This window comes from Trachypithecus francoisi, unplaced genomic scaffold (genome assembly GCF_009764315.1).
Source record: "Trachypithecus francoisi isolate TF-2019V2 unplaced genomic scaffold, Tfra_2.0 Lachesis_group1, whole genome shotgun sequence".
Taxonomy (NCBI): domain Eukaryota; kingdom Metazoa; phylum Chordata; class Mammalia; order Primates; family Cercopithecidae; genus Trachypithecus; species Trachypithecus francoisi.
Genome location: NW_022681454.1, coordinates 19,760,290 through 19,774,682, shown reverse-complemented (window position 1 = coordinate 19,774,682; position 14,393 = coordinate 19,760,290). Strand labels below are relative to the sequence as shown.

Genomic DNA, 14,393 nt, shown 5'->3' with positions numbered 1-14,393 from the left:
CTGTGAAAAATGACTACATTGTCAAAGATGGATTTTTATATCCCATATTAAAAAAACACAAATTTTTCACAGTTATGCCATGTGGAGGGGGAAATCTTTGTTTTTATCCTGCTCTTTGGCCCATTTTGGCTTTTAAAGGATTAATTAGGTAAGTTAAGACTTAAGCCCAGGCCGGGTGCGGTGGCTCAAGCCTGTAATCCCAGCACTTTGGGAGGCCGAGACGGGCGGATCACGAGGTCAGGAGATTGAGACCATCCTGGTCTAACACGGTGAAACCCCGTCTCTACTAAAAAATACAAAAAACTAGCCGGGCGAGGTGGCGGGCGCCTGTAGTCCCAGCTACTTGGGAGGCTGAGGCAGGAGAATGGCGTAAACCCGGGAGGCGGAGCATGCAGTGAGCTGAGATCCAGCCACTGCACTCCAGCCTGGGTGACAGAGCAAGATTCCGTCTCAAAAAAAAAAAAAAAAAAAAAGACTTAAGCCCCAACATCACTGTGTGGTTCTCAAAACAATTTGGTGGGGCAAACACTGGAAGGTAGGCACTCATGCCTTCCAGGATTCTCTTCTTCCTGACTTCAGAAGGACCCCCTGTCCCTCACTAGAGTATCAGGGTAAACCAAAACAGGGGTGGCATTTACAGGAAGCTGACTAAAGTTATTTGAATTGAAAACATATTAAATGATTTTGCTTATCAGATAAAACAAATATGTAGACCTAATTTGTCCCATGTACACTATATTTATTATCCTTAATCTAGTGCAGCTTCTTGCTCAAAGGTACACAGTGAGTTGATGGAAAGACTTAAAATTTGAGTTTGTTAATTTCATGTCAAATCTTCAAAGTTCTGGGTAAAGAGTTAAAAGGTGCTGGCTGGCCAAGTGTGGTGGCTCACGCCTGTAATCCCAGCACTTTGGGAGGCTGAGGTGGGTAGATCACATGAGTTTAGAAGTTTAAGACCATCCTGGCCGACATGGTGAAACTCTGTCTCTACTAAAAATACAAAAAAATTAGCCAGACATGGTGGCACACGCCTGTCATCCCAGCTACTCGGGAGGCTGAGGCAGGAGAATCGCTTGAACCTGGGAGACGGAGGTTGCAGAAAGCCGATATCGTGCCACTGAACTCCAGCCTGGGTGACAGAGCAAGACTCCAGCCCCCCCCCCGAAAAAAAGGTGCTGGCGGTTGAATCCAGGTGTTCTTTCTTGACTGCACCCTTCCTAGCTGCAGATTTCCTAGGAAAAGCCTCCGCCTGTGCATAGGCTGAACTGCAGAGCCATAAAAGCAAACGAATAAAATGTTTTTATCTGAGCACAAAACAAAGAGACATATTTTTTTTTTTACTGTCTGCTTATCAAGTAATGAATAAATAAAAATATTTGGTTTTCCTTTTGTCTTGAAAATACAAATGTTGAAGAGAATAATTACACTGTCCACACAAGGAGCATTTTCTGTTTTTAACTGTCTATTTAAGATATACTGTCAATCATTCACAAGCTACCACAAATGTTTATTCTCTGAAGTTGAATTTTAAGATCAGATCAACTCTCTATAGAGAGAGATCTCTTACCTGAAGTGTGATGTTCGTCTGAGGCCGAACCTTGGCCGAAGGAATCTGAAGATAAGACTCTTTGTTTATAAAATTGACACTGACCAATTTTTCACACTTTTCTCCCTGATAGCCAGGCAAACACTGACATATTGGCTCATTTATTCTGACGATGCACTGAGCTCCATTCTGACAATCAAAATTATCACAGGGGCTGGTACGAGGGAGGACCATGGGCGGAGAAAACTCACAGAACAAGCCACTGAAGAATGAGGAGAAAAAAAAATATGTTAATACGATTTTACTTAATTGCCAATCTGAATTGAGAGCCGTATGACCTAACTCTATACTATATATGTGCACTTCCTTGTTTTTCCAATTTTCAAGTATTCTTAACTATTAATCAAAATCATCACTGTGCTGTACAATAGATATTCCAAACTTACTCATCCTGTCTAAATGACACTTTGGACCCTTTGACCAACATCTCCCCAAATACCATCCCTCTGTCCTCCTCCCTGGTAATCCTCATTCTACTCTTTGCTTCTATAACTTCTACTTTTTTGTCTTAAATTTTTTTTATTTTAATTTTTGTGGGCACCTAGTAGGTGTATATATTTATGGGGTACATGAGGTATTTTGATACAGGCATGTAATGCATAATAATCACATCATGTAAAACGGGGTATCCATCTCCTCAAGTATTTATCCTTGTGTTACAAACAATCCAGTTATACTCTTTTAGTTATTTTAAGATGTACAATTACGCTATTACTGACTATAGTCACCCTGTTGTGCTAGGTCTTACTGAACACTAGGTCTTACTCATTTCTGCTTTTACCTGTAACCTTCGGGGCATATGCACGTATAGCCGTTCACTGCATCCGTGCAGTGGGCTCCGTTTTTACACTTGTTGTCTTGGCAGTCATCAAAATCAATGTCGCAGTGCTCACCTATGTACCCTGGTGTGCAGTCACATCTGTTGGAACAAGCAGGTAATGGTTTCAAACCCAACTGAGCCAAAATAAGTAAACAATGCATTTTATCTAGACACATGGCACCATCTTTAAAATACTTATTTAGAATAGGCTCATAGATCCCCCACGTTAATGGATACCTAGAAAATTGAACTGTTCTGCAGTATATTCCATGTTCTATCACTGTGGTCTACCAGAGAAATAGTGATTTTTATCTCCTTGATGATAGTGAATATCCACAGTCCAAGTAACAACAGGATAATTGTAGCAGGGTCACTCCCTCCCACTCCCTCTCCTCCCTCTTCCATCCTTTCTTTCTCCCCATTTTGTTTGCTTACGGTGCCTTATATTTTCAGTTTGGCCTAATTCATTTGCTCATTGAGATTATAAAAGTGCTATGTTGTAAAATGTACTGGAATATTAAACATATTTTAAAACATGATTAACATATTTAATTTTACAATTGAGACTAGATACATCAGAACAAGGTATTATTTTAAGAAAAGCAAATATATTAATACCAAATACCCTAATTCACAATGAATCCAGATACTCATTATGGAAGAACAGGACTGAAATAATGGGTTAGGATAGAAGAACTGGTAGAAAATTCACGGGGCTGATCCCATGGACAGTTTTCAGCCTGTTCACCATGGTGGTAAAGGGTCTTGGCTGCATTGAAGGTGAAGAACCGGGAGTAATAATACAGCTGACATTCACCGAGCACTTCCTCTGGCCCTGCTCTAACCATGTGGCATCTATGGATTCACTGAATCCTCTCCACAGTCCTGTGACATTGGTGGTATTATTTCGTCTGCTCTACAGGTGAGGAGACTAAGGAACAAAGAGGTGAAGCACTTTGCCCCCAACCATTCAACTTCTAAGTGCCACAGCCAGGAATCAAACTCAAACAATCTGACAAGAAAGCTTGTATCTCGAACCACTGCACTATGCTGTTGGATAATTAATTCCAGAGGCTCCCTTTAAACCTGTACTTCTCCAGTGCTGACCACTGGGATCTCTAGTTATGATACCAAGGATGCAGGACTTTATAGCTGCGTGGAAAAAGGCAGTGTGGCAAGTGCAGCAGTTTTCAAACTGCATTGTGGACCTATAGGGGACCATGGAATCCCTACAGGTATGGCCATCAATGAGGAGGGGGCTTGTGGAAGCCTCCCTCTACCCTCCACCTTTTCCTCAACACTCTCCTGTTGTGATTTATTAGGCTTACACATTGGCTTCCAAGAGTGTTTTTGATTTAAGAGAGGGTTCACTGACTTTATCTATATATATATACACACACACACATATACATATACACATATATACACATAACTGCAAAGCCTGAATTCTTCACAGCTAAGTTACAGTTTCCTCATATATACACACATATATACACACGTACATATACACACACATACATGCATGTGTATGTGTATACATGTGTACATGTATGTGTATATATGTATATGTGTACGTATATATCTATGAGTATATACATATGTGTATATATGAGAAAACTAAAACTTAGCTCTGCAGAATTCAGACTTTGCAGAATTCAGGCTTTACAGAACTGCATTTGTACCCTGGCTTCATTCTTAATTGTACCTTACGAACTTTATTTTATTCCAGATTTATTGAGGTATAACTGAAAAATAAAATCTTTATATTTTAAATATGTACCTGGTGATGTTTTATACATACATACATTGTGAAATAATTACTACAGTCAAGCTAATTAAATATCCATCACCTCCCATAGTTACCCTTTTCCTTTTGTGGTGAAAATATTTCAGATCTGCTTTCTGGGCAAATTTCAAGTATATAATACAGTATTATTAACTATAGTGACCATGCTGTGATAGTAGGTTTCTAGAACTTATTCATCTTGTAACTGAAAATGTGTACCACTGACCAACATCTTCCCATTTTCCCTACCCCAATTCCTGGTAACCACCCTTCTACTCTCTTTTTCTATAAGTTTGACTTTTTAAAATTCCACATATAAGTGAGATCATCCGGTATTTGTCTTACCATGTCTGGCTTATTTCACTTAGCATAAAGTGTATATAATATTGACTAAATTACTTAATCTCTGTAAGTGTTCTTTTCCTCATCTTTAACATGTATATAATTCCACCTCACAGGTTTATTTAAAGATTAAATGCAACTATCTGTAAATTAGTATAGTTTTTATATATACTGCATGTTCTATAAATGGCTGCTTTTTAAAATAATTCTCTATATACATCTTTATAATTCTATAAAAGTTTTTATGGTTTAGTCTGTATTAATTATCCACTTTTCTATTTCAAAGCTATTAGGATTTGAAGTAAGGTTAATTAAAACCACCCAAGGGAATGTGGCATTACTGAATGCCAAAGGTTTTGTCTGAAAATGCAAAATCAGGATTTGAGAGTTGCTGAAGAGTGGATGAATTAAAACAAATGGGAGTATATAGCCTCTAAGAGTAGCAAACAGACTTTCAGCTCTGCATGTATGAATTAAGAAATAAAATGAGCTCACTGCATAAGCATGCTTGCTTTGCAGCCAGTTGGTTTTAATGCTAAATCATAACAAAGCAAAGTAAACAACAAGTCTGAAGTTAAATGGACTCTAAGTGGCCATATACATTCTCAAAGAGATGGACAAGGCCCGAGAAGAGAACTTCCATCAATGTTAATGTGAGCAGAGCTGTTGAAGTGCCAAGCATTAAAAGAAAGAAGAAATGCTTTGAAACACTCTGAATTATTTATCTGAAAAAAGAAATCAAAGTGAAAGATAAGAGAACCACACATCCACCATAGTGGCTGTCTAAGAGCTATTTTATATTCTCTTCTCTCCAAATACTACTTTTCAAGACCATTAGAGCTTGGAGTTACATTATGCCCAACATTTTTGTCTTTCTTTTGCTCCTCAGACTGAGTTTCAAAACAGAAAGAAAAAATTTAAATAAGAATTCCTTAGTTTGTATTATCAATAAAACCTATCACATTCCTTCAACTCCATTATCTGACAAGGAGGAAGAAGCAAAGAATACAAAATACGCTGTTTAGAAGCCCATGGCTGGCTATTTAAGATGCATGTTTGAAAACACCGGTTATGGCATATTATAGTCTAAAAATATCTCAAAGCAATTTGGGAGATTTATGAGGTATATAATAAAGCAATAAAAGTAAAACCAGCTCTGTTAGCTTAGTAATAAGAAAATGAAGTTGAAGTAACATAGTATAACTTGTCTAAACAACATTTGTCAGTAGAGATTTTCTTTAGCAGCTTCACATCATTTGATTTTTAAGTCTATTTTCTTTCTGCAGCTACCTTTCCCACAATGTGCAATCATTTATAAGTCGGGAGTAACAGCACACACACTGACTTAACCTGTTTTCTGCTAACCTACATACACACAGCTATGAAATGAGCTCGCAAATTACAACTGAAAACAGTGGGTTTCCAAATTAGTTAGTCCATAATGCAGCAAAATGCACTTTTAAGGGTGTCTAATCTATTTGATAGTGAGAGGTGATATTTAATTAAGGATTAGTCTTTTTACAGACAAACTCACTTTCTTTTAATGGTTTCAATTAAGTCTTACTAATACTTTATCTTATACTTACAATGCACAAAGTGCTGTGAAATCTGCTCAGCAGATGAGCAGTTCTGGAAAACTTTCCTTACTAGCTAATTTCTCTAAGAAATGATATTTATTATGTAAGTGATGTGTTTTCAGTTTGCCAAATTAAATTGTGAGTGTATCATTGATATGAAGACTAAAAACAACTTACCTACAGTGTTTGGTTGAATAAAATATAATGTAAAGTTTTGTATAAAGTGAAAATGGAATAACACTGGGTTTTTGCCTAGGGTTGTAAACTAAAATATAACGCAAGATAGAATTAAATTTATTTTTTCCTTTTACGAAAGGACATTGTAGGGAATTAGCAGGTGCTACAACTATACCTACATATTCTAATGTTTGGATTTTAAACCAAATTAAAGCAAAAGCACACTGTCAAAAGAAAGCTTGAGAATAAATATTTAATTAGATTGATATTTGAAAAGCAGTGTAGATCTGGTGATTCTGACCCCAATCTCCCACTCAACTTAAAATATCTGATGATCTGTTTGGTAAGTATAAATATCTTAGCAATCCAGCTCAAATCCCATCTTCTCTTGTAAAATTCATCCTGACCTGTGTAATTGTTAATTCTCTGAATTCTATGGCAATTGAGCTTGGGTCATTTCACTAAGAAGATGAAATAAGTGAAGGTGAATAGCTATAAAGGACTACAAAATCGCCGGGCACGGTGGCTCAAGCCTGTAATCCCAGCACTTTGGGAGGCCGAGGCGGGCGGATCACGAGGTCAGGAGATCGAGTCCATCCTGGCTAACATGGTGAAACCCCGTCGCTACTAAAAAATACAAAAAACTAGCCGGGCGAGGTGGCGGGCGCCTGTAGTCCCAGCTACGTGGGAGGCTGAGGCAGGAGAATGGCGTGAACCCAGGAGGCGGAGCTTGCAGTGAGCTGAGATCCGGCCACTGCACTCCAGCCTGGGCGACAGAGCGAGACTCTGTCTCAAAAAAAAAAAAAAAAAAAAAAAAAAGGACTACAAAATCATATTATTACCATATACTCTGGCCATGGCAGGCACTCAATAAATATTGCTTGAAGGAACAAATAATGCTGTTTGCTAGCTGTCCGATGAAAGCACAGCTCAACCCCTGTACCCGACTGTGTAATTCCTAAGAATCCAGCCTATTTGCTATACAATACCAGCTGTAATGTTAATAAACTCTAAAACTTCTTACAGGTAACACATAGTAGAAAAATCACCCAACTGGAAAGTATGAATCCTAGCTCTAGCTCTGCCAATAAATAATCTTAAGATCTCTGGACAGTCAACTAACCTCTCTGGGCCATGGTTTCCTCATGTTTAAATGAAGAATTTGGACTAGATGATCTCTAACTACTGCCAGCTCTAACAAGAGAAGTGCTGTTGGAAGACCCTTACAATATTTCCGGATGGTGGCAAAGAAATCACATAGTTTGATAGCAAACATATTTCAGGAATATTGCTGGGGAGACAAAAAGAAGTGATTTTTGAAGTTCTCTGTTCACTTGAGGGAGTACGCTTAGCGGGATTATAATGCTTTGTCACCCCAAGCAAAAAGCATTTAAGTTGGAAGAGGCACTATCAATAATTACAGCGATCATCACAGGCATAGCCTGGGACTCCCTGGGGCAGCCTGAGATATATAGTCACTCTATCTTTCTCACCTCGGATAGTCAAATTATTGTTTCAGACCGTAACATCTTCAATTACATTAAAATCAAATTCTCTATTTTACCACAGACTTACCTTCAGACAACAAAGCAACTAGAAGATATTGTAAATGTCAACAGATGGGCCTTTAAATAAATTCAAGTAAGCATTTTCAAAGGCTGCTCATTGCCATAGGTGACTTCACAAAAAAAAATCATGGATGAAAAGGAAACACTTTTTCATTTTTCTTTAGTGTACTAAACAAAAAGTCTGGGGCTGGGCGCGGTGGCTCACGCCTTTAATCCCAGCACTTTGGGAGGCCGAGGCAGGCAGATCATGAGGTCAGGAGATCAGACCATCCTGGCTAACACGGTAAAACCCCGTCTCTACTAAAAATATAAAAAATTAGCCGGGCGTGGTGGCGGGCGCCTGTAGTCCCAGCTACTCGGAAGGCTGAGGCAGGAGAACGGCGTGAACCCAGGAGGCGGAGCTTGCAGTGAGCCGAGATCGCACCACTGCGTTCCAGCCTGGGCAACAGAGCGAGACTTCGCCTCAAAAAAAAAAAAAAAAAAAAAAAAAAAAAAAAGTCCATTTTGTATATGGACATTTAAAAAACGTCATTGATACTAGTGAATAGGTCCCTTTAATCCCAAGCAGAGGTGTTGAAGCTAAGGATGGAGGAGAAGGGTTTCTAAAATAATGCGTCCCCTGCTCTGACCCTGAGCAAAAAGGCAGCTTTGGACTTACTTGAATCCCTTTGGAGTTAGGATGCACTTTGAGTCATGCTGGCAGGGGTTCAGGTCCTGGGCACAGAAGTCCAGCTTCTCCTCACACAACTCACCTGCAACATGGAAAACAGTGTTAGCTCACAGAAAAAGGTCAACAGGCTTCCTGCCAGCAGACTGTGTCACTGTCATGGGTCTTAGAGGTTAGGGCAGCTTGTGATTTAAAACAAAACAAAGCAAAAAACCCAAAACAAAAGCCACAAGGCATGGAACCAGATGGTCCATTATCCAGTTCTGGGTCTGCTGCTAAGTAGTGTTGTGGTTTTGGACAACAGGACTACTGCGATCTGTGACTAATATAAGCCCCTTCAGAATATACTATGGGAATCAGGAAAAGGAAATCTGAATGCTTTTCATTCCTGTTGTTTATTTTGGATTTTTTTTCTTGATATATAGCATAGATACAAAGGATAAATACATTGCTAATGATTATTCACAAACTGAACCCACTCAGGTCACCAGTACCCACATCCAGAAACACACCATGTACCAACACCCTAGAAGCCTTCCCCTGGGTCCCTGCAAAGAGCATCACTATCATGACAAGACCATAGGCTAGCTGTGACTGTTTTTGAGCTTGACATAAATGAAATCATTCCATATGTACCCTTTTATGCCTGGCTTATTCTACAGTTTTATGTTTGAAAAAAATATTCTCAAATCTTCATAGTCTCTGGTTTTAAAAGTCTCAAAGAAAAACACTTTGTTTTCTTCTTATGAATCATTGCCGCAGCTCAACAGAATGCTTCTTAGAGTCACATCCTCTGACATAAAAAGAAAAAAATAAAAGGAGACTCAATCCAGAGAGAGAGAACATATATCTTTTCCATGAAAGTCACCTAACTCGGCTGGGCGCAGTGGCTCAAGCCTGTAATCCCAGCACTTTGGGAGGCCGAGATGGGAGGATCACGAGGTCCGGAGATCGAGACCATCCTGGCTAACACGTTGAAACCCCGTCTCTACTAAAAACAATACAAAAAACTAGCCGGGCGAGGTTGGTGGGCGCCTGTAGTCCCAGCTACTCGGGAGGCTGAGGCAGGAGAATGGCGTGAACCCGGGAGGCGGAGCTTGCAGTGAGCTGAGATCTGGCCACTGCACTCCAGCCTGGGTGACAGAGCCAGACTCCGTCTCAAAAAAAAAAAAAAAAGAAAGTTACCTAACTCATGAAATAGAACTTCTATCAACAAATGAGAGCTGAAGGCATAACCACGCAGATTCTAGGTATTCTTTGTTGAATCACATGACTGATAATTTCTTTAGAAAATTTCTTCTGATACAAATAACATGGTTATTATTTCAGATACATTAGACCAAATGTAATTTTCATTTAAAAGACTTTCCCAATTGCTGTGAAAGTATTAAGGTGACTGGAAAGGTATTCAAATACATAATATATATTAACTTATATAATACATTTTAAGTTATTTTTACCTTTTCTACTTTACTTCTACTTTCAAATTGTTTTCTATGCAATAAATAGACAAATAAAGTGACACATCTATAGGCAGCTGTTCATTTCCAGGAAACTACTAAAACTGTCATTTGTAACAGCATCGGTAAAAATTTCAGGAGTGTGAACCTTGTAACAGCACCGCTTTGTTACAAGATGATCCTTTTAAAGTAATACTCAGCTAGTTGGCAGAAATCATTGCTTGACAACTAAATGTGGCATATTATTTAGACTTCAAGGGTCTTTTCCCAGGATGCAAATTAATAAATGTATTCATCTAGTTATTACATCAATCTGGTGTAGGATATTAGTTTTTATCTGTCTCTTAAAAAGAACTAATTGCACGGAAAGTCTCATATATTGCTTCTATAAGTTTTCAGGGATCTGAAAGATTTTTAGCAACATATGCATGATGAATGATTTTTAAACACGTTTATTTAAAGGCTTGCGATTTCAATTAGTATTACTCTAAGTTGGATACCTTGATGAAATGCATTCATCATATTTTATCAGCCTACTATGATGAAATCACTTTCAGTTTCTAACCAAATCTATCTGATGGAGATATACGCTGTTTATAGTAGTATCTATCCAAGATAAAAACTGATGGTAAAGAAGGACCATTTGAGATACATAATAAATGCCATTTTATGTACTTTTCACTTTATGCCTAAATAAGACATTGTTTCAAAATTATAATAAAGGGACATGTTTTATTCCTTATTTACTCTGATACAATCCAACCCAATCCATCCAATCTAAGTCACAGTCCATAAGGATTTACTACATGATGTTGTGCTAGAGGCCGGGGCTACAAGGATGAATGTAATGGGCTCTGCTCCTAATCAGTTCTCAATCTACCAGCAGAGAAAGTCTTGAGCTAGGGACAGAACAGAGAAAATGAATTTCATCTCTAAAAAAATAAAACTGAGAGTTGACCCTTGTCTACAAGGAAGACTCCATAGACTTGATAATGGAAAGGAGTGAACAAGGACAAAGTTCCAAGAAACTGTTAGCTAACCAGATTGTTAAATCTCTAATCAACAGCTTTAGACTAAGCATGCCAACTTGAACATAAAAACTACATCAATGTCAAGTATTCTTTATCTCTATAAGAGTCACAAAATAGCAATAATCATTATTGAGATTGTATATGATACTTCTTTGTGACCATTACATAGCTATCCACCTGACTTTAGTAAGATAAGTTGATGACTTCAAAAATGATTTGATTTTCGGCCAGGTGCAGTGGCTCAAGCCTGTAATCCCAGCACTTAGGAGGCTGAGGCAAGTGGATTGCCTGAGGTCAGAAGTTCGAGACCAGCCTGGCCAACATAGTGAAACCCCGTCTCTACTAAAAATACAAAAATTAGCTAGGTGTGGTGGTGGGCGCCAGTAATCCCAGCTACTAGGGAGGCTGAGGCAGGAGAATCGTTTTAACCTGGGAGATGGAGGTTGCAGTGAGCCAAGATTGCGCCATTGCACTCCAGCCTAGGCAACAAGAGCAATCAAAAAAAAAAAAAGGTTTGATTTTCTTTATTATCACCAAAACTTATAATGCTAACAAATATTACAAAAACATTTTCTGCATCCAATTACTGCCTAACTTGCTTTAAAAACCAATCTTCCACCCTGCATTCATGTCACCTGGGTCTGTTTACTATTTCCTGAATTTATTTTAACTCCATGCCTGGGTTAATGGTTTCTCCTTTTGCTTTAATAACATCCTTTCACAATTCTGTTGTCACTTTTCTCATCCATTATATGTCCCCTTCTCTACAGAATCATGCCAGATCTTTTCAACCATTTCTTCTCTAATTTTATATCATGTTTGACTGTGCCTGTCTTATGGCATATACATGGTATACATTTGTTTATGTACTTAATGAGCATTTATATCGTGCTTACTACTGTATGCCAGACAGTTTTAAACATTGTATAAATATGCAGTCACTTAATATTCATTACAAGCATATAAGGTAAGGTTTTAGGGTTGCACTGTTATGTGTGCATTTTATATTACTGGTGTTTATCTGATTCTTTTTCCTTGACTGTAAAATCACTAAGAGTAGAACTCTTGCCACATTTGCTTTTGTTTTTTTCCACAGTGTGGTATGCTGACATACTCAAATAATAGTTATTAAAAGGAAGAATCATGCTTTAAGGCAAGAGCTCTATTTTGTTGACCTGTAATCAACTCGGGTTTCATTCTAGCCTTTAGAGATTAGTGTAATTTTTTGCTTAATTACTCACTCGTGATTAGTAATAACATAGCTTATGCTATTCTCTTTAAACATTACTGCGAATTTTCCCTGACTAAATATTAACATGAATGTATTCATTGGACTGTTTCTTTAATTTTCCTTAATTATATTGGATTCTGCTATACTTGAGGGAAGGACAGCTTTCAAAAGAGTGCAACAGTGGTGAGATTCAGGAGCTCAATATAAGAAGGGAAACTTAGCAAGCTCCTTAGACAAATACTGGACTGCATATCTCCTTCTCAACCAGTAAGAGGAAATTGGACAGCTAAAAGCTGCACTGGTTTTCCAGGAAGAATAGAGATAAAATGACTAACACTAGTCAGCTAATGTATTTTTAGTTACCAATATTGAAAAGTTCTCCCAAAACTCATAGTATTGTGAGGACATGATGCCATTTTTACCTGGTTTTTATTTTTACTATAAGTTTAGTCAGAGCTAGTACTGAGTTAGTGGAAAAATAATTTAAAAAGTAAGGCAATTGAGTTTGCTTTTGTGATGGCTCAGGGCTTGAGATAGCACTGTCAATGGCTGCCTCCCTTCCAGAGACGATAAAGTGTGAGGTGACAGAAAGGAAAACTGGAAATATTCTTGATTCGACTATACAGAGTTAGTGTTGTAATTGATTACCCCATAAGCAGGTCTTAATATGTTTAAACTGACATCAAGAAAGATAAATGAATCCATTGGAGTGGTTTGGGGCAATGTGGTTGAATATAGGTTAAATGTTGGTGCCCACAAGCCTCTCAAGAGATAGGAGCCTAGGCAAGCCTTGACTCCATGATCTGGCTTCAACCCATTCCTCTAAATCCCAGGAAATCCTATTTCTTTATTTTCAGCCATGGACCCTTAAAACTTCCCAATAGAGTGGAACACAATCATTGCCTGGCATTTGTGATTTCACTTTTGATCAGATGAACAAATTAATTTCCCTTACGATTCTAGTCTTCATTTCTTGTTGGTAAGAGGTGAAAACATTCTGAGTGTATGTATATATATTGGTTGTGTATGTTTTGGAGAGAAAACAAAGAGTGGTCAATCGGGGGTCTATGGTTACCTCTTCAGGATAAGAGTAAATGATCTACTATAACTAGTAATAAATATTGCTGGTAACCAATATCTGCGAATGCCAGAACTTTCTTAAGAAAAAGTGCCACATGTTGTAAACAGAGGAATTTTTTTGATACAGAGGTATTTTTTGGAGATGGAGTCTTGCTCTGACACTGAGGCTGGAGTGCAGTGGCGTGATCTTGGCTCACTGTAACCTCCGTCTCCCAGGCTAAAGCGATTCTCCTGCCTCAGCCTCCTGAGTAGCTGGGATTACAGGCACATGCCACCATGCCCAGCTAATTTTTGTATTTTAAGTAGAGACGGGGTTTCACCATGTTGGGCAGGCTGGTCTCGGACTCCTGACCTCAAGTGATCATCCCACCTTGGCCTCCCAAAGGGCCGGGATGACAGGTATAGAGTTTTGTCTGTTTCTTAGATCACCTCTTCCTGATTTTGCCTGTCAGTTATACATGGGACACAGCAGGACAAGAAATGACCAAGTTCTACAGCAACACTATTACAACTTGTGAAAGAGCATGTCAAAAGGGATACCCACTCTTGTAAATGGGAATGATTTTTCAGATTCACTCTTGAAGAGGAGGTAAGATGCTACTTACTGGACATCTGTGAATGTATTTCTTCTGAAAAATTTCATGGAGTGGTAATGTATCCATTCACCCTGGCTTGCACGACTCCTGGTTTACACCTGTTGTCCCAAAGTAACTGTCAATAGTGTGCCTGGGCACTCACATAATTACCCTGATTTGGATGAGAAATGTTATGGGTCACCTTCTAGGTGGAAGAGTAAAAGCTGGATCATCAGAATTGATAATACTCTCCAGTGAAGAGTGAATCAGCATAAAGAGATCTCAGGGAGTAACTGTCCTTATTGGGTAAAATGACATTTGGGTAGTTGTATTACTGTCTGGGATGGCCTACAATTATATGCAATATGTGGGAGTTGACTGGTTGCAGAACTATTTTATTGTTCTCGGCCTCAGTTCTTCATCTGTAAACTGAGGCTCTGGAATTAAAGATGGGTAAGGTCAACTGTGGCTCT

At 38.6% G+C, this 14,393-nt stretch overlaps 1 protein-coding gene across 2 annotated transcripts in view; it reads right to left on the bottom strand.

Moving 5' to 3' along the window:
- Positions 1 to 14,393, bottom strand: part of SLIT2 (slit guidance ligand 2) — a 374,488-nt gene that overhangs the window by 23,123 nt on the left and 336,972 nt on the right. For both annotated transcript variants that reach the window (XM_033213874.1, XM_033213875.1), the window contains 3 exons: positions 8,535 to 8,628; positions 2,388 to 2,525; positions 1,568 to 1,808 (listed from right to left, as the gene is read on the bottom strand). In XM_033213874.1, coding sequence (XP_033069765.1) covers positions 1,568 to 1,808; positions 2,388 to 2,525; positions 8,535 to 8,628 — 473 coding nt within the window. The remainder of the gene's footprint in view (positions 1 to 1,567; positions 1,809 to 2,387; positions 2,526 to 8,534; positions 8,629 to 14,393) is intronic.